The 25794-nt window shown below is 39.4% G+C and overlaps 2 protein-coding genes and 1 long non-coding RNA gene across 3 annotated transcripts in view; 1 reads left to right on the top strand and 2 right to left on the bottom strand.

Annotated features, from left to right (window-relative positions):
• Positions 1-25794, bottom strand: part of LOC140945411 (uncharacterized) — a 249903-nt gene that overhangs the window by 20237 nt on the left and 203872 nt on the right. The window lies entirely within an intron of this gene.
• Positions 3143-7720, top strand: LOC140946789 (uncharacterized). Its single transcript, XR_012166859.1, has 5 exons — positions 3143-3278; positions 4603-4689; positions 5415-5513; positions 7046-7116; positions 7569-7720. It is a non-coding gene; the product is annotated as an uncharacterized lncRNA (long non-coding RNA).
• Positions 11180-23738, bottom strand: LOC140946659 (ATP-binding cassette sub-family C member 4-like). The gene is made up of 7 exons (XM_073395767.1): positions 23641-23738; positions 20220-20775; positions 19160-19539; positions 15934-17255; positions 13880-14450; positions 12838-12974; positions 11180-12096 (listed from the first exon to the last, which is right to left on the bottom strand). Coding segments are annotated over exons 1-7 (3885 nt in total). The 5' UTR covers positions 23643-23738.

The raw sequence follows: 25794 nt of genomic DNA, 5'->3' as shown, positions 1-25794 counted from the left end.
GGGGCAACTCGGATATGGCCTATTTTGAGGGTCTCAATGGGGTTAATCGTCAGAAGTCAAACGGCCCAAAATTTAACCGTGAGCCGTCGAAAAAGTTAACTTTTTACCATCAACCATCAAAAAAGCAAATTAATACTAACTGTCAAAAAGTTTCTACAGTAGGCACTTCAAATCTCACTTTTTCAGCTGATCCTAAATCAATCTGAATCAAAGCCGTTCCAAAGTAGAAATTCCCAGCGGCTACAACGGCAATTGAAATAGGCGTTCCTAATTGATTCAGACGCCAAACATTTCATGTGCTTAATTTAATGTATTAGGTTCGGCTCATGAAAAGATCGGCGTCTGAACCGGGCCTAAAACCTTCAAAGTTACCACCCATTGAAACCCTTTATTACTATTCATTCAAAATGTTTGGCCGTTTCTGATTGGCTAAAATCCCACACATAATTCATCATAACCAGCTATTGTCGACCACATTTGCAAGAATTTTGCGATATTGAACTGATGACGTCAATCGTGCAGAAAAATTGACAGATTATTGAACCGTTAACCGAGAAAACCTGGGGACGAGATTGACTTGTTTTGGTAATGAGTACAGAATGTCGGAACATTTTACTCGTTCTACGGCGAACTATTGTCTAAAAGCACAGCAAGAACAGCAAGAAGACAACTCGACGGACGACATCTGCGATTTGGAGATACAAAATTGCGGAACATTTGACTTGTTTCAATAAAACAAATATTAAATTATTAAAGAATTATGGAGATCTCAGTGGAAGGTGCACTAACTTATCCAACTAGTTCACAGAAACTCCACTGGAAAGATTAAAAAAAATAAGAATAATCCAGATCCAAATATAACTGGCAGGAGGCAACCAGTTGGCTGAGGATTTGAACTTGGGGCGAAAGAGAACAAATCCAGCAAATGGCCAGAGCGGGTATCGAATGCGAGCTCGCCGGATTGCGAGTCCGACACGCATACCACTCGGCCACGCTGACCTGCATTTCCTATTGCATAAACTTATGCTCAAAAAAATTAACTAAATAAATAATTTGTTTCAGATTTTAAAGCGATGTTGGCATTATGGACGGATAAGTTCATACAAGAACTTTTAAGACGCTGATAGATGGTACAACAAGAATCATGGGTAAGACGGAAGAATATTATGTTTCGTCGCAAGTTGGCCTACTGTTCACACCTGTTTCCTGGAGTAGTTAAAATAATGTAGACTTAGTGTAAGAGTGAAATAAAATGACTATAGCATTGCATTGGCCTATTCTCTCTGTTTGTTGTCCAAGATTGCGTTTTATTTTCGTAATACTGACTGACCTACACGATTGTCTTCTCATAAAAATGTTTAAAAGACTAGTTGAGGCATTTTGACCGCTAAATTTGAGATCAGAAAGAGCAACTGCCTGTCTTGGATAAAGATGAAGCATTGAAAAATAAAACAAATACCAATCAAAGCAGCATTTTGTTCCAATAAATAACGACTTGAATTTCTCTCACTACGATCCATTTGAGACATTTTTATTTACAGTCAAATGTGATCTACATGTACTTCTCTATATGTTCGGCATCTTCACAAGAAGGTTAGCCCATCTAATAAGCTAGCACTAGAGAGCAAAACCCTCAACGTATAACTTGTGTGATTCAGACTATGTCAGTTACCCTTGCAGACCTTTACAAACTAACATTGATAAACACAAACATAATCTACAATTGGCCAGAATCTACGAGTTGCTCACGCGATTTCGTCCCTACAGACATAAAAATCCGGGAGATTTCTATTTCTTGAAGACGTTCTGGGGAAAATTCAACTGTGTTTTTCGCGAAATGCTGTTTATTGAGATTTAAAGACGAATTATGTTTCGTTCTGAAATATTTCTGTAGCCTAAGGGTTTAGAACTGGATGTTCGTTTTACAATTTATTTAATGAGAACGACAGCTTTCAGCTTCCCAGCTTTGATTCTGTACTTCTTATTTTGCAGAGACATCGATCAATTTCACTTCAAATTTTGACATGTTCACATGTTTTAAGGACCCTTAAAAAAGAACGATATTCTGTGCCATAAATTAATCAGATTGTCACATTTCCTATGGTTTATCTAATAATATTGATAATAATATAATAATAATAATTGAAAATTTATAACGTGCCTTTTTCATGCAAATATGATCAAAAGAGCGTGACAAGACGTAACTGTCAAAAGAAAATATAAGCTAAAATGAGCATAATAATTGACGCTTAAACTTAACAACGCTAAAAATTAAATAAAGATAAAAACACTAGAAAACACTGGCACTCAGGGGAACATCTTTCATGAATTTGAAGGAACGCAGTCGAGAGTTTCTTATTGTCAGGTATACATAACAAGTTTGTGCGGGAATATCCTCGTGGGTGCCTTACTTAAGCTGCATGTTTTCATCAACCTGCAGAGGACTATAAAATCTATATCAAATGGAGGCTTGTAAAAGTTGAATATACCAACCATTCAAAGAAAACTTGAACTGATACTTTTTCCATAATTTTTAATAGCGGGTGTCTCAGTCATCCGTTAAAAGCATTTCTTGGATGATTTGTTTCCGTGTTATCAAGTTTCTGAAGTCTGATTTTCCTTGAAGCGACCACAAATTTAAATCAAAATTTGAATTCGTTTTTCAGTCCCCTAAGGGAATTCAGCAATAAAAGTAAAGCTGAAAACAGCCCTCAATACCTTCAAACCTTAATAAAAGTACAGCAACAGCAGAAACAAATGCAAGTCTGAAGAAATACCAGGGCAGAAATTATGAAGTTTAAAATACAGTACAGTAGTACTAAGTTGATGCCAATATGGAATCTCAAACTAAGCATAATTAGCAGAATCAAATTTCAGATCAGATTCAATTCTAATATCAGCTGGACTGATCACTGAAAAAATGCGATGCGATAGTTCACAAACAGTCGGGCCTCGTTATACTATAAGGGATATCAGATACACAGTTCTTCAATAGCTAATTAGTCATTTATTGATTTGGTTCTTTAATCATAACTTGATCACAGAGAAACTCGACCTGCTTTTGATTCATCTAAGTGGTGGGAATCTGAAAACTCGATGAGACCGACTGTAGGATTATGTCACCTGTCCAATGTCATATCTAATTGCTATTGTTTTATCCTGTATTACTAACTATAGGCGTTCAACAACGGCGAATCATTTTAGTTCTTGGTTGGATTTTGTCGAGTATCTAAGTGCTTAAAGCAGGTGAACTCAGTTATTGAAGTGAATTAATCTTGGTAAGTAGAAGGAAAATCGATTTGATAGCTTATGTAGCTGTTTTTCACAGCTTTTTCCGTTTCCAAACAGCTTTTCAATCATTTTTTACCTGTCGTCTGTTTAAACAAAGTGCATGGTGCAAGTCTGCTGACTGTTTTTTGTGACTGTTTGGTCTCAGTATAGGTTTTTCAATTCTTGCTTTCTCCTAATCGTTTAAAACTTAACAGGGAAAAACTACTGGATATGTTTTTTACTCAATCGATGGAATTTTCAATGGGCTATTTTATTGTTGACGTCAATACGTTTAATTTTAACAAAGACACATTTCAAAAAGTTTGGACAATCCTTAGTAGAAAGAAATTCAAAGGAGCCCTGAAACTGCTGCAAATACGACTCCTCATGAGACAATCAAAGTGCTGTAATGTTCTCTTAAACGGCATGTCTTTAACGAGCCACCAGTTAATTGTTCGGGAAGAATTCTAGTCAATTTAGGATAGGTTTTAAAATCCTGATCGAACCTAATGTATATTCAAGCCCTATTGTACTCTAAAAACGAAAAAAATAAACCCTAAGTCAATCACATAAACCCTAATAGCATCTTGGAGAAATTTCCACATAATATAAGGTAGGTTAATACTCTTACAGCTTACTACTATGCTTTTTATTTTGCAACGAAAAGAAGCAAAGAAAAAGAGACGGACGGACACATCCTCGCGCCCCTTCCACCTAATTTATATTTTTTTCAAAAAGATAAGGCACTTTTTGAAGAATAGCACTGTTGTGGATCGGCTTGAAATTCAAAATTAGTAGGCATTGCAATTGGGAAGATTCAAAGCCCAAAATATTGGAAAATTAACAACCGATTTCAAGGCTAAATTCAGAACGACTAGTGGCTTTATGCTCCAACAATTTCTCTGAAACATATTTGGCAAACATATAGTTGTATCAATAAAAAACCAGTGATATACCCGAAATTTGAACCAACAATGAATGATCTTCTTGTGAAAAGAGTGGAGTTGTCTTAATTTCCTTTGCGTTCGCAATAATTATTTATCATCGGTCAATTTCACCTTTTTTCGTGTATTGCTACATGTAAATGCATGGAACTGGAAGTTTGTTTTTTCTTCTCAAAGCCAGTGTACTAGCCGTCACTTTTAGAACCGAAAAATATATGAGACAAGGATCTCCAGAGATCAATGCACCTATGATAACAAGATTCACCTTCAGTTTTACTTTCTTGAACAATCAAACTCTGCCGTCGTAGATGCGTACCTGCCGTTAGTGGAATGTCCTTTGATATTTTACCTGACTGATTGCATCCCCTTGATAATATTTTTATTGCAGAAAATAAAAATCAGTCAGTAAAGATGAAGATTTCTTGTGCCTTTTTGATTTGCTTCCTTCTCGTGGTGGCTGTGGTTTCGTCTTCAGGTAAAGAATTATTTATTACATTTTTCTTCGTTTATAAAAACTTTATTTTATAGTTTGGAAATGAAAAGTGTTTTAGCTGATCTGATTTTTCTCCTTCAATTTTCAGTGGCTCTTCCCCATCTCGGGGGTATCTCAGTCATCTCAGAAGTTAACCCCGAAAGTTATTTGGTGGTCGCATTTATAACTAAACTTTGCGTTGATGCTCACGTCCCTGATTTTGAACTGACCACAAGGCTAGCTCAGCGCTGCCAAAAAAGGCTAGGCCACCGGGCTCTGCGTCTCCCTTTTATTTTATATAAATACGATAGACGTTACTGAATCGACTTATGTCGGCAAACATCTTCCAAATTTGGTCAACAAATAGAGCTGGTTAACATGAAGAATCGAATAAGCCGGGAGAATTTAGCCAAACAGAAGAGAAGAAATATTTTGAACCAATAATATATATTAGACATCAATAAGTTTACAGAAGCGATAATTGCTATCGATTGATAAAGGCGGATTGTCGTTAAAGGTTACATTAAGGAATATTCCGCCAACCCACACACTATAGTGTTGGGGATTTCCAAGTATGTTCTCTTTATTCATGCATTGTATTCTCCCCAACTACTTTTTCCATGTCAATTACTTTGCTTACTTGTTAAGACTTGATGAAATAATAATAGTTAATCGAGATAAATTTTTTCTTAATTCTCCTTGTCAAATATTTTTTGTTTACATTTCAGCTGTGCCATTAAAACTTGAAGAAAAACGCGATGTCACGGACCATGACCAAAAAGTGGATGATTTTCTTAACGGACCTGATCTGCGCCGTTTGTTTAAACGTAAGCTAGCATGCAAAAATACAACCCTTTATATTTATTACAAAACAGTGTGTGTCAGTCAAATGAGTTAAGGTGATTCACTGGCTTTGTAGTGCGCATCTCTTATTACACATAACAATATGACCGCTGTTAAAAAGAGCTAATCTGTAGAAGATTTGGCTTTCCGAGTTACAAAAACTCGCACTTTAGAAAAGAGGCTAAGTGCGAGACCGTACTTATGAAAATGAGTTTTATTTGCATTAGGATAAAAAGTCATTTTCATATAAACGATTTTTCACCTAGCCTCGCTTTGAAACACAATTTTGGGGCAACTCGGATATGGCCTGTTAGGAGGGTCTCAATGGGGTTAACCTCATGAAAAGATCTGCGTCTGAACCGGGCCTAAAACCTTCAAAGTTACCACCCAATGAGACCCTTTGTTATTATTCATTCAAAATATTTGGCCGTTTCTGATTGGCTAAAATCCCACACATAATTCATCATAACCAGCTATTGTCGACCAAATTTGCAAGAATTTTGCGGTATTGAACTGATGACGTCAATCGTGCAGAAAAATTGACAGATTATTGAACCGTTAACCGAGACGACCTAGGGACGAGTTAGACTTGTTTTGTTAGTGAGTACAGAATGTCGAAACATTTCAATCGTTTCACGGCGAACTATTGTCTAAAAGCACAGCAACAACAGCAAGAAGACAACTCGACGGACGACATCTGCTATTTGGAGTACATTGGCAGACCTGAACAGTTGTTTTTCTCCTAAACTTCCCGATAAACAAGCACTATCGAGATGAAGTTAACATCGACGGAGGTGAATTATTTTGAATGAATGATAAAACAATTCTCGAATTCGGCTTGCGTATCATCTGAAGAATAATGAAGATCTCGGAGGTGTTATCCGCCTCGGCCGATAAAACCCTCCTCGATCGCCATAATTCTTGAGATGATACGAAAGCCGAATTGAATAATTGCTAATTAGTATTCACTCAAAATATTTCGCCATTTCTGATTGGCTAAAATTCCACGCATAATCCTTCATAACCAGCTACTGTCCACCAAATTTGGACGAAGTTTGCGATGTGTGAACTGATGACGTCAATCGAGCAGCAAATTGCCAGATTATTGAAAAATTAACCGAAAAAACCTGGGGATGAGGTTGAGTTACATTTCGGTAGTGATACAAAATTGCGGAACATTTGTCTCGTTTCAATGAAACAATTATTGAATTATTAAAGAATTATGGAGATCTCAGTGCACTAACTTATCCAACTAGTTCACAGAAACTCCACTGGAAAGATTAAAAAAATAAGAATAATCCAGATCCAAATATAACTGGCAGGAGGCAACCAGTTGGCTGAGGATTTGAACTTGGGGCGAAAGAGAACAAATCCAGCAAATGGCCAGAGCGGGTATCGAATGCGAGCTCGCCGGATTACGAGTGCGACACGCATATCACTCGGCCACGCTGACCTGCATTTCCTATTGCATAAACTTATGCTCAAAAAAATTAGCTAAATAAATAATTTGTTTCAGATTTTAAAGCGTTGCTGGCAAGATGGACGGATAAGTTCTTACAAGAACTTGCATGAGCGTTTTCTGTAGAGGTACGTTAGCAAATCCAATGAAACCACAGTGAGATCTAAAGTGATGCATTAAGATGTTTCTGAGCGGGGGGGAGGGGTGGGACTAAATGTGGAGGCTTGGAGACTCTTATCTAAGTATGCCTTTCTATTTTCCAAGAAACAGGGGAGGGGGGGGCCTTACCTCTCCCCATCCCCCCGGTGCAGGGTTGTTGTTATTCGTTCAAGTCTTGTTTTAAAACAATCGACATTGCTTGGGCGAGAGGGGGGCAGCAGAAATAAGCTCTTATAACAAAATTACCAAATTTTTAAAAAACACGAGTTGATTTTGCAAAGTGTGTCTTGGAGCCAAATTTTCTAAAGTGTCCTAAGACTTTAAACCAAGGTTGTAGGCATGCCTATTTTGTCATCTCCTTTCACATCTGCTTCGTTACAAAATGTTATCATGAAACTTATTTTCTTAATTCATTTGTCAGGATCATACAGACGCTGATAAATGGTACCACAAGAATCATGAGTAAGACAGAAGAATAATCCATTTCGTTGCAAGTTGGCCTACTGTTCAAACTTGTTTTCTGGAGTAGCTAGACTTAGTGCAAGAGTGAAATAAAATGACTATAGCATTGCATTGGCCTATTCTCTCTGTTTGTTGTCCAAGATTGCGTTTTATTTCCGTAATATACTGACCTACACGATTGTCTTCTCATAAAAATGTTTAAAAGACCGGTTGAGGCATCTTGACCGCTAAATTTGAGATCAGAAAGAGCAACCGCCTGTCTTGGATAAAGATGAAGCGTTGAAAAATAAAACAAATACCAATCCAAGCAGCATTTTGTTCCAATATATAAGGACTTGAATTTCTCTCACTGCGATCCATTTTAGACATTTTTTATTTATAGTCAAATGTGATCTACATGTGTTTTTCTACATATTCGACGTCTTCAGAAGAAGAGTTAGCCCATCTAAGATATTTAAGCTGGCACTAGAAAGCAAAACCGTCAACGTATAACTTGTGTGATTCAGACTATGTCAGTTACCCTTGCAGACCTTTAAAAACTAACATTGATAAACACAAAATAACATAATCTACAATTGGCCAGAATCTACGAGTTGCTCACGCGATTTCGTCCCTACAGACATAAAAATCCGGGAGATTATTTCTTGAAGACGTTCTGGGGAAAATTACAACTGTGTTTTTCGCAAAATGCTGTTTATTGAGATTTAAAGACGAATAATTTCTCGTTCTGAAATATTTCTGTAGCCTGAGGGTTTAGAACTGGATGTTCTTTTTACAATTTATTTAATGAGATCGGCAGCTTTCAGCTTTCCAGCTTTGATTCTGTACTTCTTATAATTATTTTGGAGAGACAGCAATTTCACTTCAAATTTTGACATGTTCACATGTTTTAAGGACCCTTAAAAAGAACAATATTCCGTGCCATAAATGAATCAAATTGTCACATCTCCTAATTTTATCTGATAATATTAATAATAATATAATAATAATAATTAAAAATTTATAACGCGTCTTTTCCATACAAATATGGTCAAAAGAGCGTGACAAGGCGTAACTGTTAAAAGAAAATATAAGCTAAAATGAGCATAATAATTGAGGCTAAAAGTAAACAACGCTAAAAATTAAATAAAGATAAATACACTAAATACCGGTATATTCATAGTAGGTTAAAAACATTACATATCAAAAGCTAGAAAAGAAACGTTTTAAGTTAAGATTTAAAACTTTCAAAACTGTCTTCAAGACGGATGTGAAGGGCAGATTGTTCCATAACTTACTATACAGGCAGCAGATGAAAAAGCACGATCCCCGAAAGTCTTTTTCAGTTTTAAACTAGGATACTTCAAGATAAGACCGCTAGCTGAGCAGAGATTATAGCGCGGCTGTTCTTTAATTGCAATCAAACCAATCAAGTAACCAGGTGCATGACAAGTATTTTGAAATCAATACGAAATTTGACAGGGAGCCAATGTAACGAACATAGTACTGGTGGTACGTGACTGTAGCGAGAAACGTTAGATATAACCCGAACAGCTGCATTCTGCAAACGTTGCGGTTTAAGTAGGTGAACAGAGGGTAAACCAATAGAGGGCTGTTGCAGTAATCTATACGACCAATGATAAAAGCATGGACCAAAGTTCGTGCAGATTCCTGGGACAGATACTTTCGGATACGCCGAATATTGTATAAATGGAAAAACCCAGATTTGCAAGTTTTGTGGATCTCTTCCTGGAGATTCAAGTTAGAATCGAACTATGTCCCTAAATTTCTTGCCACAGTGACAGGAGCAACGTCAATGCTTCCTACGGTAAGGCTATCAATATTTACTTTGGAAAGTTGCAAAGTGACCTAGTGAAAATCAAAAATCGGAGTCGTAAGCGGAGTCATATGCGCGACGGAATCGGAGTCAGAAGAATCAGAACGTTTCCATTTCTTCCGACTCCGTCGCTTACGTTCCGCTTAGGATCTAGTGAAAACCAAATTGTCGGAGTCGGAAGCAGAAGCGGAAGGATAAACCAATGACAATGCACGTTCCCACGCTTTGTGATTGATTTGGCTCTTCTGCTTCTGCTTCCGACTCCGACAATCTGGTTTTCACTATAGGTCATAAGCGGAACGCCCGGGGGGGGGGACTTGGATATTTTTTGGGTAGGTATGTGCCGCCCGGGACTCCAAATTGGCACCCCGCTCTACAAAAAAATTCCCCTATACCCCGTTCTAGAAATGGGCCAATTTTTTATACGCCGTTCCAGAATTCGCACTAAAACTGATACCCCGTTCTAGAAATGGGCCAAGATGGCGGAGTCAGCGCTTGCGGCTCGCGCCAAAATACGCCCCTCCCCCGGCTCGCTGAAACACAGGGTGCAACAAGAGTACAACAGTTTGCTTGTTAACGCATTCAACCGTATTTTTAAAAGCAGTCTGTCCTTGAATAATTTCAAATGGCTGCTTACAAAACTGGAGCTTTCGTGCGTTCGAAATATTATACCCTGTTCTAGAAAACACCTCTGAAATGGATACCCCGTTCTAAATCAGGAGCTTCAAAATCACGACCCCGTTGGGCGGCACATACCCGTATAGGTAATGTATGGGAGTACCCCCCTCCCCCAGGGGGCGGAACGTAAGCGACGGAGTCGTAAGCGGAATCGGAACGCTTTTTTCACTAGATCATAAGAAAAAGCTACTCCGTCTATGGGACGTCTGAACCTTATCTTTATATTATCTGACCAAAAGCTATTGGATACTGGTCCTATGTGTCGTTTCTCTCTTATTCTATTTCCATGAAAGACTTCTTCACTGAGTAAGACTGTAAAATTTTTAAGAAAATAACCTTTAAGCTCGGGAGTGGATTACGGTAGGCAAAGTCAGTTAATATTTAGATCTATTATACTACTACATGAGAAATTTCTGCAATTTGATTGGCTCAGAGCAGTGTGGTATTTCAGCTAAATTTGAAATACCTACATGTGAAAATTACAAACCTTTTGTGGGTAGTAGTATAAACAAATAATAGCATGATTTGTACGTGATATTTGGCATAAATACCACTTGTGATACTTCAAAATTGTCTCAAATTTCACTCGCCTACTGGCTTGCGAAATTACGTATAATAATTGCGAAATATCACTCGTGGTATTTTTAACAATTATTCATCGAGCCCGAATGGGCTCTGAGTCAGCTCAGCCAATCAGAACCCAGCATTGATAATAGACCACTAGTTGCATTCTACTAAATACCAAATATCACTTTAAATCATGCTATTACCTATACAAATAGGGTAAAGGCTTTAGAAAGCATGACGCACACCCCCACCCTAATTCAGGGGGTCAGGAGTCAGCCCACGGGGGAACCCCCATTACTCGGGGTAGCATCCTGCAATAGTGAAAAACGGTTTGAACCATTCCACTTGTTTCCAGTCATCAGATCAACTGAAGAGGTCTCCCACACACCTTATTGAATTAGGTGGTCAATTGAACCTAGTGTTATTCACCGCTTCTCAAAATGCATGTCCAAGAGCTGAATCGAAGCAGTGCTGAAGAACGATAAATGAAAAAAAAACTCATTAAAGGGCTATTCATGTAATAAGTTTTGAGAAGCGGCTATGCTGTAAAAAATCCCATCTTCTTGTCCAAGCAGGGTATCAATGGTGTCCATCTCAGCGATCTGGCCTTTTTTTAATACTAGAATTATGTCACAATCTTGGACAGTGTTCAGTCGGTGAGCTATAGTGATCACAGTGGAATTCTTCAGTTTCTCGTGCACGGTGGTCCAGATTATTTGCTCTGTCTTAGGATCGACAGACGCCGTTGGCTCATCTAAGATGACGATTTTACTCTGCTGCAGTAGCGTGCGAGCTAAGCAGATTAACTGGCGTTCACCTACACTAAGGTTCTCGCCTCTCTCTAAAAGCTCGTAGTCAAGTTGCCCTTCCAGGTTTTTAACCAAATTTTTTATTGTTACCACTTCAAGGGCGTTCCATAGTTCGTCATCTCTGTGCTTCTGCAGAGGATCAAGATTTTTTCTTATTGTTCCACTTAAGAGGACAGGTGATTGGCTGAGCACTGAAACACATTTTCGCGACTCCTGCAGTTGAATGCCTTTAATGGAGACGCCATCGATGAATATCTCTCCGTCAGCCTCAGGCATGCGTAAAAGAGCTGCCACAATTGACGATTTTCCATCTCCGGTGCGACCAACAATTCCTAACTTCAGCTTCTTTCCAATATCAAAAGATAAATGTTTCAAAACTTGTGGACCACCTGGGTAATACCTCAAAGAAACATCACTAAAACTCAGGTTGCCAGCGTTTGGCCAGTTGACGGGCGGAAATGCTTTGATGTTGTATCCTGGCTCAGGTTTGAGATTGGCGTAAGTCATGACTCGCTCGACAGACGTCATGGCGTCCTCAACGTCTGCAAATTGGCGCACAGCAAGTTGGCACATCTTTCCAATGTTGATGGCGTACGCCAGGACAAGACCAGTAAATGCTGCAAGTGAATTTGGATAAACATCATTATTATTCATTCAAAATATTTCCCCAATTCCGATTGGCTAAAAGCACACGCATAATTCACCATAACCCGTTACTAATGATCAAATTTGGAAGAATTTTGTGTTTAACGAGGAAATAACGTCAAAAATGCAGCTCTCTACAGGTTAAGGCACCGTTACCATGAAGACCTGGGGAGGAGGTTGAGTTGTTTTGGTTGTGAAAAAAAAAATGGGGGACATTTCACTCGTTTCAAGAGAAAGAACTGGAACTAGGCGAAATAATAGCTAAAAACATGGCAAAAACAGCAAGAAGACAACTCGGAGGGCGACATCTGCTATTTGGAGAATATTTGCGGGGCTGGACAAACCTAAACGTACAGTATCGAAGATGAACTTAACATCGATGCAGGTTAGCATGTTTCAGCTATGTTTTTAAACTAGGAATTATTTTGAATGAATAATAAAGCAATTAATGGATTCGGCTTTCCTACGATATGAAGAATTAAGCAGTAAAGCTGTAAAGTATATACAAAAATTTTCAGACAGGATTTTTTCTGCGAGTTGCAGAACTGGTAATACGTGTTATAGAAAGCGGATGCATTTAAGTGTTAGTAGCTTTCCATCGTTGCTATATATTCAGCTAAGGTCTTTATCATCGCACTTGTCTCCGCGCAGAAAGCTTGTCGTAAAACTGGAGTAACAATTTCCCGTCGTAAGATGCCCGATATTGTCCTTACCTTGATCTTGGTCGAGAAAAGAAAACCCAAAGGCTGCTGCAGTTGTTAATACGGTAAACAGGCAATCAGCTCTGACTCCAACCCAGTTAGTACACGCTGATACCATGTAAAACGATTGGTTATGCAGGTCTTGATGTCTAGAGATCAAAAAATTTTCCGGTGCGAGAAAATAAAACCAAATAGAAAAAAAGATAGTAACACATGTATATATTAACGTAACAGATCATAGCCCAAAAGTGCATATAAAACCAGTGGTCTGGCAGTTGATTTTATTGATTTCTCAAAATCCGCCCTAACATAAGAAATTTTGTGTCTTTTGATCCAAATTCGAAATGCACTGTACTGGCCAAAGAAATAATGTTCATTTACCTTAAACCTTCCAGACTGTTGTGATTTCGATAAGTTTTGCCCCCAAAAGTTGTTTGCTTGCCTCTCTCATCTTGCTGGGGGCAAGCAAACAACCCCTTACGTTTTAGATTCTACCACTTTGGTAGTGGCGGAACCAGGGAACCAGGGGTATCGGGACCCTCCCCCTTATTTTTAGGCCAAAGCTTACCTCAAGGTCTGGATCCTGCACTGACTTTGGTACCCTTTTCACATACCTAGTTTAAAATACTTTAACTCTTTTTGAAACTTCTGTGAGTGTACTGTTTTGTTAAGATGAATGAAGGTTTCTAGACTTGTCTTTTTCATAGCCATAAGAAGTATTTTCTCATGTTTGTTAGCTCTTTAGGTCCATGGAGGTGTAGTTTCAGATAAGAAAATATTAAATTTTAGGTGATGGGCACTTTCAGTGTGTGATTGTTTCGAGTGTTAGTTCGGTGACAGCGGTGTGCAAAGAACAGCAGTATGAAAGCACCACAAAACAACAAATGATCACTCAAAAATTATGATATGAATGTTCATTATTTATCTGACACAGTATTTTACGATTTGAAGTATTTCAGTACATTTTGTCGAATTTTGCATTTTCGCAAATTGCCTGTCATTACGTGACGTTTCCGAATAACATGAAATGTAAAAGCAGCTGTAAAATACTTACCGGTAAAACTGCTCTATAAAATCTCTTTCCTTTTTCCGGGTTCGAATCGTGCTCAAACCGGCCATGGTCTCCGAGAAGTGCGAGAAAACAGGACTGCGGCAGATTGACTCCAGTCTCTTGAGCTCTCGTGATGTATTCAAGTAATACCGTGTGAGGTAGAGACAAGCAGCTATAAATGGAATGGTAACCAGACACAGCCAAAAGTTCAAGAACGAAGGCAGCAATATTGAGGCAAGGAGGACCAACGAATTTCGGATGACATGTAAAAACATTTTGGGTAGAAGTTCGTCAATATGGCCGATGTCTTTGGAGCACCTATTGAGTATGCGTCCAGCAGGATTTGTATCGAAAAATAGAACTGGAGCCCGAAGGAGACATGAGACCATTTTATCGTGCAGTTGTCTGGCTGACCTGAGTAATGCATTGTACAAAAGATTAGCGCGTATTATACCGGAAAAGAAGGAAGCGGCCACGAGGCTGGCGTAAACCTGTAGTGTTGTTTCATCTTGTTGGTTTTTCCAGGACATCCGCGTCAAAAAAGATAACCAGATTTCTGGCAATAACATAACACCTACAATGTAAACAAAAGAACTTAAGAAGCGGAAAGAAAAAAAAACGTGACTCACTTTTTTATATACCCTATCCCAGACGTAAATGCTCAAATCAATAGCCTCAACTGCGGCCAATTCACTTTTGCAGAGGGAAACATAGCCATGACTGTACTTTTTCCCGAGACAGCGAGTTATCGTCCCCTTCCTCAGGACCACACGCCGTGAGGGAAAAAGTAAAACAGTCCACTTTTGCCCCCGCCCAAACAACTCCCAAGAACCTGAATAAAAAACGGATAGTAACTGACAAAGGAAAGAACGACTTTGCAAGGCTGTCATTCTCAAATAGGAAGTTTAATAAAATAATTCGGAAAATCAAATTAGAGGCGTGGCGCTCCACCGAGAAAACAAGAGACTCTAAAAATGCAGGCGTTTCTTTTTTTTTTTCTTTCTTTCTTTCTTTTTTTTTTTCGTGTGTGCGCGCCAAAAAGAAAGTCATGGCCCTAGGCGTTCCTAACAGAGACTGTGGAAGCCGGTGATCAGCGTGACCGTTGTTTTGTGAAGAAAACTTGGGAAAGATTAATGCGGAAATGCAGAGCTTTTCCGAAACGGATCGGTCCACGAATTCTATCGCTTGAAAGTGCTGATTACATTGGAACAAGTGACTGAATACTTTAATGAGCAAAACGTCGATGGTGAGGCTAATTGGTCGGGTGTTGTAAACGTTCATTGTATGCAATGAGTCTTGTGATGGGCATGCCGTTTATTTTCGACGATGATTGAAACGACACGCCATGTTCAGAGTGATGTTCATCACGTTTTTGCTCTCTGGCAATGATATAATTTCTCTCGAATCGAGGCCCTTGATTTTCATGTATTCATAGTCGCGTACTCAATCAATTCAGAAACAAATCGTCAAATACGATGCAAAAAGTAAATATCCTGAAGAATACTCGACCGTCGATAAAGTAGGACGTGAAAAACGTTTAGCGAGGAAATCCTGTTTCGTGTAGAATTAATCGCCTCCTCATTTCTTATCTAATCTCCAAGCAAGAGAGACTTATAAGAGCGTTCTTCTATTTCATCGTATGTACACATCTTCAAAAAATCGCAACACATAGCAAACTATGAATCATCGACCCACCCTAACATAAACAGCACTTAGTCCTGCATTATTGGAGTCCTTAGAAAACTTTGTCGCAAAGAAGACCTTTTTTTCACCACCATTTCGTTTTCAAATATACTTGGTCGCAAACTTAGGCCACCCATGCACAAGAATCGAATCTCATAATGGTAATTTTCGCTCCTTCAGAAAGATAGCGATCAAAAATTGACTGATTACCCATTCTACATTAACACCCATTATACCCATTACGTGATAATTAATACTATATGAAGTACTTATAACGCCTTTCCCCGCTATTATATGGTCGCAAGAGTGCATGATTATTTCATAATTTATGCAATGATCTTACATGCACGCACGCCACAAAAACGCTTACTCACCTTGGATCACCACGCAAAGTAAAATCAAAAGAGTCACGCCCAATGTAGTTATTCCAGTTCGAATGTAATTCCAGTACAAAACAGGAGAGACTAATCCGGTGGCTCTTTCTTCTTCTGAGATCTCCAAAGTTTCGTCAGATCCATCACGGACGCCTCTGAAACGCATTTGTGACGTGCCATTTTCATCTCTTTCTCCAAAACTCTTTTTGTCCTCTTTTGCGGCGACTGATACATCTCTGATAGTATCTAGAATTTGCTCTGCATCTGACTGTTCACTAAAACTGCCTTTCTTTATTACTGACCCGTTGTAAAGGACCAAAACTTGATCAGCTGCCACCATGTACCTCTTTTCGTGTGTCACCAATACTTTAATTTTGTCTCGTAGAAGCTTAGAGATACACTGTTCAAATATGTGTTCACCTACTCTAACATCCACGGCGCTTAAAGGATCATCCAGTAGATAAACGTCTGGATCTGCGTACACTGCGCGTGCAAGATTGACACGGGCAAGCTGACCTCCACTCAACACGATACCATGTTCTCCGACAAAGGTACTGTCGCCACTGGGAAATCTGTTGATGTCTTCGATTAGCGCACATGCCTCTAAAACTTTAGTATACCACTCTTCATTGTAAGGCTCACCAAATAGGACGTTTTCTCTGACGGTCCCAGAGAAAACCCACGCCGATTGTGGCACATAAGCTAAAGTTCCGGGACAGACTACGCTACCACTTGTTATTATTACCTCTCCCGCGATTGTGGCCAAAAGAGTTGACTTTCCACTGCCTACTTGACCAGTGATCACGGTGAGGCTGTTTTTGGTCGCAGCAAAACTTACATCTTGAAGAAGAAGCTTTTCACCAAGGCTATTCACTTTGCACGTTAGACCAGAAACTGATAAAGTGAAATCTATTTTCTCATCCTTGTTTTCAGAGCTAACAATTTTAACAGTCCGATGATCGTCTGCGAAAGACTCCATCGACGGCGCCAATCCAGGACGACTCTCTCGCCCAAAAGAACTCCGATTGTATTCGAGTTGTGTTAAGGGAATTTCGTTCATTAAAAGAAAGCGCTCGATCCTCTGGAGGGTAGAAGGCAACTCAAGTAGTAAAGGAAGAGAGGTTGATAGCCTGTTTAACACCATCTTTTCTAGAGCAAACATAAAGGCAAGCAGCATAAAAGCTGTGGGCCTCGAAATGAACTGGCCTGTTAAAATAATGGCTAAAACTGAAAGGAACGCTGCTGCACTGGCCGCCGTAAAACAAACACCATCTATGATAGATAACAGGGTGCTCTTTTTCATAATAATCCATATTTCAGCTCTAGAAGGTAAAAGAAAGAAAGTTTGGTTATGGTTTCTCAGTTGTAGATGAATTTTTTACTGACTGGGATTAATTATTGAGTGTATAAAGGCCTGCTCAAGACAGAATAATAAGAAAATCTTTGGTATATTTTGGAATATATAACAATTATTCACCGAAGTGGAGGTGGCTAGTATTGGATATTTACCGAGGCCGCGAAGCGGCGAGGTAAATATCCAATACTAGCCATCGACACTGAGGTGAATAATTGTTTTAGTATATACTAAAACAGTGAGATAATTGAGCACAAAAATGATGATTTTTAACTCATTTACTGTTGCCAACGATTACAATTTTGTGCGCGATGACCGAACGGCCGAGGTCGTCGCTTTTTCTTAGCGACAAATAAAACTTTTGAAGGCGTTTGTTTAGCTCTTGCGGGAAAGTTTCTTCAAAAGGAGTTGTGAATTCTTTTTGTATTTAAAATAATTCTGTAAAAAAGATTATTAAATTTAGTTTTAAGCTTATTTATGAGCAAGTCAACTAAATAAAGTAACGCAAGACTTATAAGCTTAATTTGCATTTGTAAACAAAAAACTTTTTCACCGGATTTATCGATAAATTCAAGTAAAAAAGACAAAGTTTTACCTGTTAAAACTTCCAAACCGAAATTCGTCACCTTCTTCATGTATTTCGGAAATAGCTTGCTTGATTAGTTGTGAAATTTCTTAGTTTGTTACGGCAGCAAACGGGAAGGCATTTTGCTCGCAACCTACGCGAGTTTGGCAACGCTCGCTCGCTCGGAGGAACTGGAGGTGAATCAGTGAATAGTGCAGGATATTCACTGATTGAGTAGCCAATCAGAGCGCGCGAAAAACACTATCCACTGTTTCAGTATATACTAAATAGAAATATACTGTGGGCAAAGTTTTTTTGATACGAACAGCACAATATTAGCTTATAGAGAGCATATCTTGAGCAAATACAAGCTAGTGCGAAAATTAAAATCAAATACCCCACCAGTGGATTAAAATACCCCACATATTACAAATACCTCACAATTAATTGCCTGGAGAACAGGCACTGCTGCTATTGACTAAGTAATGCTTAAAGGTAGCTAAACTAGATGTCAAGAATGTGTTGTAAAAGGCTTCAAGTGATTTTCTAAGCAAAGGGATGTGCTTTAACGATTGACAAATAACGATGAAAGGAGTTAAGCTAAGCAGTGATAATACAGAATACAACGTCTGAATAAATATGTACATTGGCATTGGATATTCTGACTGTATTTAACATAAAGGAACATCCACCCAGATAATTCAATGAAAAGTTCCCATGTTGCTTTCTGTGTGATCAGCCTCGTTCCCAGGGTCCTCTCCTACTTGTCCGCCGGAGCAAGAGAGGGATGGCGAGTAGAGAGGATTCTTGGAACAAATAACTGTAAGGTTGAATTAAGGCTTTGTTCACACTATACTGGTCAACTTTTGCGCCTCCATGAAAATCATACTGGACAGGGCTTTTGTTTACACACAAGAACGGCGATGATTTCGGCGCGATTTCTGTGACGGATCGAAGCAGCGCCGTGCCGATCTCGAAAGTGGAGTGACGTCACATAGCGGAGGGGTTCTGTGCCATACTTTGGTGCAGTATGACCACCTATTCGGACCGTCGCGGAAGTGAATAAGTAGGCGCGAAGAGTGGAACCCACTGAAACGGAAGTAAATGATCTGCAGAAGTGAGATCTGGGATTTAGTCCCTCAAACTCTCCTGGCAAACCGCTCCGGCACAGTGTTCAACGTGTGTGAACGACTTGTTGCAGTTCTGTGTCGTTGCTGTTCATACTATATATACCGGATAATTTTTCAGTTGGGTCGGCACAAAAAGCAATCCGCTATAATGTAAACATAGCGTAACTTTATACTCACCTTCTCGCAGCCTTCACTTTTTCTTGATAATATTCTTCCCACGCATGTGTTTTTAGAGCACGTATACCAGTCACGAGCTCATTCATTAACAAAAGACGCCTGTCCGATGCCTCAGCAGTTTCCACGCGCATCCCAGCACAGATAAATGAAATTATCAAGACACAGAGAAGCATCAGCACTAGAAAGAGAACTCCCATTAATGCTGGCCAGCCAATGAGGTGCAGCAATAAAACAATGACAACTGTAAATTCTAAAGCAAAGAAGAAAGAGCAAAAAATCCATCTGGTGGTCAGTTCGATTCTTTGGACGTCGTTTGATATGAGGTCAATAAGGTTGCCCGTTGTTGCTTTCAGGAGGCTTTGCTGGGTTAGTAAATGAATCTGCAAAAAAATTAAAAGTCATCTTGTCAGCAAACCCGGCTGTCAGTTCTGAATATTAAGCACATTTTCTTTGCCATGAGAGCGGTTCAAAACATTTAAGCTTTCTAAAAATAAATGCATTCTGTGAGATTGAGTGAAACTTAAAACGTAATAAGTGTGACGTAGTATACCAAGGTGATAGTTTTCCGTTGATATTGTTTTTAACATAACCTCGCTTAAATGACAAGAGAATTTCACGTTATACAGAGCATTTGTAATTAATTTCTACCTAATTTTTCTTGATATTCTTTCTTTTCTTTTTTTAGGTTCCCTTGCGTTCGCTTAACTGGAGAATTTTAATTAAGGTTTCTCTACTTCAGTCCTTTTTGGTGTACTAAGCATCACTCGGCACGATTTGACGTAACGTCACAATCAAGGTTTGCGAACTTCTTTGAAAACCGAAATCGTGTCGGCACAGTGCGATATAGTGTAAACATAGCCTGAGTATGTTCACTTAACTAATCAAGTTCTTATATTCTTGTTCGCTTTCTGTTTCAGTTTTTCTTGCGTAGTCAGTTTCAATGGGTCAAACGAAAACCGCTCTATCGCGAAAGAACTTAAGATTCTGGTGATTGTAACAGCAAAAAGGTAAACAACATTAACAATACAACAACAAAAAAAATCCATTAGAGGTCCTTTACCTTGCGATAAACAATCCCTTTGAGAGCACTACTCAAGCGCATGCCCAGAAGATCACATCTAAAACCAGCGTAATGGGTGGTAGCGGATAATACTCCTGCGATTCCAATAAATAAACAGCAACCAACCACAAGAGGCTGATTCCTTTCTGTAGAATGTATCGATGCAAGTAGTAGGCCAAGAGCAAGAGGAAGCGTAATACGGAAGACTGACTCTATAAACCAGAAACTTAGCAAAAATGAAACCTCTTTAAAGGATAAAATCTTTAGAACACATTTCCAAAGCTTTGGCTGTTTACCAGGGGTGATACTACATTCGCGTACATGCTTATCCCATTGCTCTTGAAGTTTTTCTGTTTGAACTTTTGTTTTGTCTTCTTCGTTAAGTGGCAGGAAATCAGACTGCTCTAATGGCCGTTTGTTTCCTGTTCTGAATATGCCATTCATCCACCAGCAGGTCAAAAGTGAAAGAAAATTTGCAGAATCAGCAGGATGCCGGCCATTGTTTTCCAAGTCTTTATCGTCAGTTTTTATCGACTCGTAGCCCTTGTTTTCCATCCTGTGTTTTAGCAAAGAAAAATTTGAATATAAAAAACTGTGATAAAATGTAACTTAAAACCACTTAAAGTATTTTTTAAAAAAAGCATTTAAAAACATCATGACGACGATTCGACATTCTCGGACGACATTATAAAGTCAGAAAAAAATAACATGTGCATACATTTTCGATAAATAGGAAAAAAAATTATTAGATCCTTAAAAAGAAGTTAAGAAAGGCAAGGACCGGCTTTTTGCGTCTGTCTTAGAGAGATGTCCGCCCTAAGGCCGATTTAGACGGTACGATTTTTGCTTACGACTGTCGTGGGCGACTAACATACGTCATGACCCACGACATCCGTACGACACATATGTGGATGTCATTAGTGAAAGTTGTGCGCGGGTGGATGGTCGAAAGTGATGACGTATGCTAGTTGCGCACGACAGTCGTAAGCAAAAATCGTCACCGTCTAAATCGGCCTTTAAACAGAGTCGACTAAAAAGAGTAAAGAAAGTCAGGAAAAAGCACGTTTGTGTGTCCATTTTAACCAGGTGTCCATCTTGTAGAGGTGTCGGTCCGTTTTAAGAACTTAGAGAGTTGTATATGAATCATGAAACGCTACAACCACTTGCAAAACTGTTGATACTCTAAGGCGAAAAGCCAGACTTTTTTACTTCAAATCGCTGCTGGTCACACATCTGTAAGATACAACACTCGCTTCCTCCCTTCCCTCTGTTCAAAGCTGTTATCACGGTGTTTAATTGCTACTGAACTTTGACAAGGGAAGGAGGTGGGATAATAATTAGATGTAGTGTCCCAAGTATTATTGCAACTGGTTATAGCGTGTTGAAATAGCTTTTCCTCTAGACCTTCTAAACTGAAAACAAGATTTTAAAGTAAGCCCAGCATGTTTAAAGACCTATCATTTCTCTTCAATACACTGGTTACAGTTCGCTATTTTCTCGGAAGATGCTCGAGAAATAGCACTACCGGGAGACCATCTTGACCGAGTAATAATAATAATAATTAAAAATTATAACGCGCCTTTTCCATGCAAATATGATCAAAAGCGCGCAGTATAACTTAAAGATGACTATCAAGTTTTTACCGCTGTAAACCTCGACGCCCGCCCCCTTGGTACATTTTGAAACCAATTAATAAATGGCTCCCAGTGACAGTGAGTGCTGGATCTCGCGCGACGATCTTAAGTGAAAAAAAGAGGACTGTAAACAGTGTATCGCCCCATGTAAGGGAATCCAATACAGTCTTGGATTCTGGATTCCATTCCATAGATTCCGGATTCTTTGTCACTGGAACTCTGATTCCGGATTCCAATCGTTAGTGGGATCCGGATTCCTTGAGATGTATTTCGGATTCCAAAGACCAGGATTCCGGAATTTGCAAGCAAAACATTTCCCGGATTCCCTTACCTGAGGCGAAGTCTACCTCTTAAAAGACCGTCGAGCGTGTGGAAGAATATATTAAATCGCGGGTGATTCATTGACCGCTAGCACGGTGGGATGGGGTGGGGAAGGAAGAAAATAGACGTTCGTCCAGGCCCCTCCCCTTGATCGCAACTCAGGGATTTTGATGGATATTTAGATAACTAATGTACCCATCTCTCCTCGGATCATTTTACGTTTCTGGAAAACTGCCTCAGAGGCCTCTTTGTGCCTTAGGGAGGCTGGCGAGAGGGAAAAAAAGAAAGCGCGCGGGGGACGATGGGAAGGAAAAAGAGAGGAAGCGAGGCCTACTTTTCCCCTCTTCCCATCGTCCCCCGCGCGCTATCTATTTTTCGATTATTGTTATTTTTATTGGGATACCTAGCGGAAGCCTCTGCGCCGGAGAGAGGAAGTACGCCGGTTTTTGGATTATTATCCTTGAAAACTTTCGTCCTGCCGTTTCTCCCGACACGACTAAATGCCCCTGCCGTGTCTCAGAGGTTGATCTCGATCCATCACGATCTGAGAATGAACATCTTTGGGTTGTACATTTAATGGCTTAATCGTGATTTAACTTTGTAGTATGATCACAGCCATAGTAAAACGAGCACGAACCCTGGAATTTTTTTTGAGGAACAAAAATTCCTTTAATTTTTCTGTGTGGTTTCGCCTCACTAGTCTGCTGCTGGCCAATAAATTATACGGTTGTTTTTTTCAGATTTGTTCCCGAGCTCTACAACGAATAAATGTTCTTTTTACATAAAAACTGGATTTACCAGAAATTTAGTCGCGGCAAATTGGACTCACCTACCTTTTAACAGGGAATAAATCAGGAGATAGAAGATGTGAATAGCAGTCAGATTTGAAACAAAAGTTACATCCCAGTGCAAACACATCGGCAAATAATTATGCAGATTTACCCGCTTCTTCACGACTAACTGACTTATTCCCTGTATATAAGCCCATGAATATTTATAGTTTTTCCGGTTGCAAATTTGATGTGAATCCTAATAATAATAATAAAGCTCTAAGTTTCGGCTCACTTTTGAATCATTTTTGTCTCTAGATTAAGGCATAAGTTTGAAGTTTCTACATTCAGTGCATATCTCAGGGCCGATTCACACGGTTCAGTTACTCTCAGGCAATAAATACCTTTGTCAATAAACTTTCGTGGCGAATCTAGTGCAAACCATTGGTTTAACACATTTTATATGTGTGGATGGTTCGTTGATCTACACCTTACGATATTCGTTGTACCGAAAACACAATTACATGTTGCGTAGTTGTTTCCCCTTAATGTCGATTAACGGGCCTTATACAAATAAGACCTAGCCGAAGACCTGGCTTGCATGGCATAAACATGCTTGAGTTATTAAAGGACCAAGAAATTCAATTCAACGAAGTTGGCAGGTGGAGCTCGTACATACATCAAGTGGCTACTTACATGACGTTGCTGAGGTATCAGCTATTTCAACATTCGCTTTAATGCAGCAGCCGGTCACCAAAGTCTAGGTCGAGTACACAGTCAGTCAATGAGGGATAGCCTTATTAATGAAAATGGAAAGTTGTCATTTGAAGAAACATTTCATATGCTTCAATAACTTTTATCAAAACTGTGAATATTTTTTTTTGTTCGTGATAAGTCATCTCGAACAATATGTATTTTCAAAGTAAATGCAATCGAACGTTATTCGCTTAATATCGGGCAAGAACTAGAAACTTTGGATGATACAAATGATAAAGAGATTTCTCTTCCTTCTTAATACTTTCTATAGAGTGACCATAAGAAATCTTGGTTTTGGGGGTATTTAACTAACTTTTTTGCATTCTTTGCCTTGGGAAAGGATTTTAGTTCCATTGATTCAGTGTTGTTAGCATTCCAATCGATGGCTGTTTACAAACTGAAACACGAAATGATATGAAGAACCGATCAATCCATTCCCCCTCCTTGAAAATTGAAACTTTTTGTAATAAAGCAGTGGCGGATGCAGACCTTCAGATAAGTAAGGGGGGAGGGGGTCATCCAGACCCTGTGATAAAGGGGAGCAACCTCCAAAAAAAATTTTTTTCGGCCCTTCGGGCCTCATTTTGGTCTAAAAATAAGGGAGGGCCGGCCCCCCCGGGTCCCTCCTTTGGATCCGCCACTGTAAAGTCGTAAAAATTAAAAAATTTTAACCGTTAGCCGTAATTAGGGTAAAAAAGAGTTAACCGTAAAAGAAAGTGTTCCCTAGATTTGCTACTTTTAAGGAAGGTACTAAACTCACTTATGATTGCGTTTTTTATTTCCCGGCTAGTGTGACTCCGTACGCACGTTAGGCGAAGCGCCTTAACCAAGACCTTGGCTCCATCCAGCGCTCTCTCAGGGAACTAATTTTTTCCATAGCGAAAGTGTGCTTCTTTCCGGAGGTCGTGCCCTCGAAACACTGGCGAAACAACACGCAGAGATGTCACTGTTTGTAAAACACGTTGCCAATAAACAACATTTCCCTGTTTTTCTCTGACGCTACGGTAGACATTGCCATGCCTAGTCCCCGTATGGCGTCTTCCCACGCAATCTCGGTCAAGGCATTTCGGTGGCGAACTCGCTCGGACCACGTGACCCGAAACACATTAGCCACGCAGAATAATGCGGCCAACGGACAAGGCAACGGCAGACAGTCGTTCCCTACAGTCCTTCGCTATCATTAAAAACACTGGACACGGGAATTTTGTTATTGGCCGTTTTCACACTAGAGCTAGAAATGAATCATCCGTCTGAGACCAGCCTGTGTACAGTCGCGTCCTCCCCACAGACACCCGAGTTTTTCTGAGGGGAGGGGGCGGCTGTACACAGGCTATCTGGAACGGATAATCCCGTCTTCAAAAGTCAGGCGGATTGTTCATTCAAACTTAAAACTATTCCATTTTCAAATTAAGACGTATTACCTATCTGACGCGAATCATCAAACGGATAACCCGTCTCACACGAATAATCCTTCTCTAGTATGAAAACGGCCATTTCTGTTATAATGAATGTCGCGCCCCGGCCTTGAGTTGAGCGTTCGCGTGTCTGCTTTTGCTTTTTCACAAAGATTATTTTTAAATTGACTATTGACATGTCTAAGTGTAAAATAATATTAGAAGTGGAATGCTTTATAAAAAGTATAATCTATAAAATGTTAAAATTTTTCGAAAGAATAGCTTATTTCATCCCGAGATGATCCGAAGACCTTTATTCAAAAAATACAGGTTAATTAATATTTAACTTTTTGAAACAAAAGAAGTTAATTTTTAACTTTTTCGTTAACCGTAACTGAAAAAAATTAACCGATAGCCGTAAAAGAGCCAAAATTTTAGCCGATAACCGTAAAAGCCACCACCCTATTGAGACCCTCTGAAGAGACATGAAGAATTTTATGAATATGCTCACCACAATTTACCGCTTTAGTTAATAGCGCAAATCTCGAGGCCGACTCGCAAGGTCCAATGATAAACCTAAAAGGCTGGTCTAAGGAAGGTTAATTCGAAGGTCCTTTGATTAACACGTTACGATTTATGTCGTAGATTAACCGGAAACACCCGTTGCTGCTAAACCCCAAGCTGTCCTAGGCTCTAAGAA

Source organism: Porites lutea, chromosome 8, assembly GCF_958299795.1.
Source record: "Porites lutea chromosome 8, jaPorLute2.1, whole genome shotgun sequence".
Classification (NCBI taxonomy): domain Eukaryota; kingdom Metazoa; phylum Cnidaria; class Anthozoa; order Scleractinia; family Poritidae; genus Porites; species Porites lutea.
The sequence above is the reverse complement of the archived record's forward strand: the minus strand, read 5'-3'. Positions and strand labels throughout refer to the sequence as shown.

Bases quoted from the DNA above. Each gene is read 5' to 3' on its own strand.
- LOC140946659 (XM_073395767.1), bottom strand. The intron at 14,451-15,933 runs GTGAGTAAGCGT...TTTACATTGTAG, and splicing joins ACTTTGCGTGGTGATCCAAG to GTGTTATGTTATTGCCAGAA. The intron at 12,975-13,879 runs GTAAGTATTTTA...TTTGATCTCTAG, and splicing joins TTTATAGAGCAGTTTTACCG to ACATCAAGACCTGCATAACC.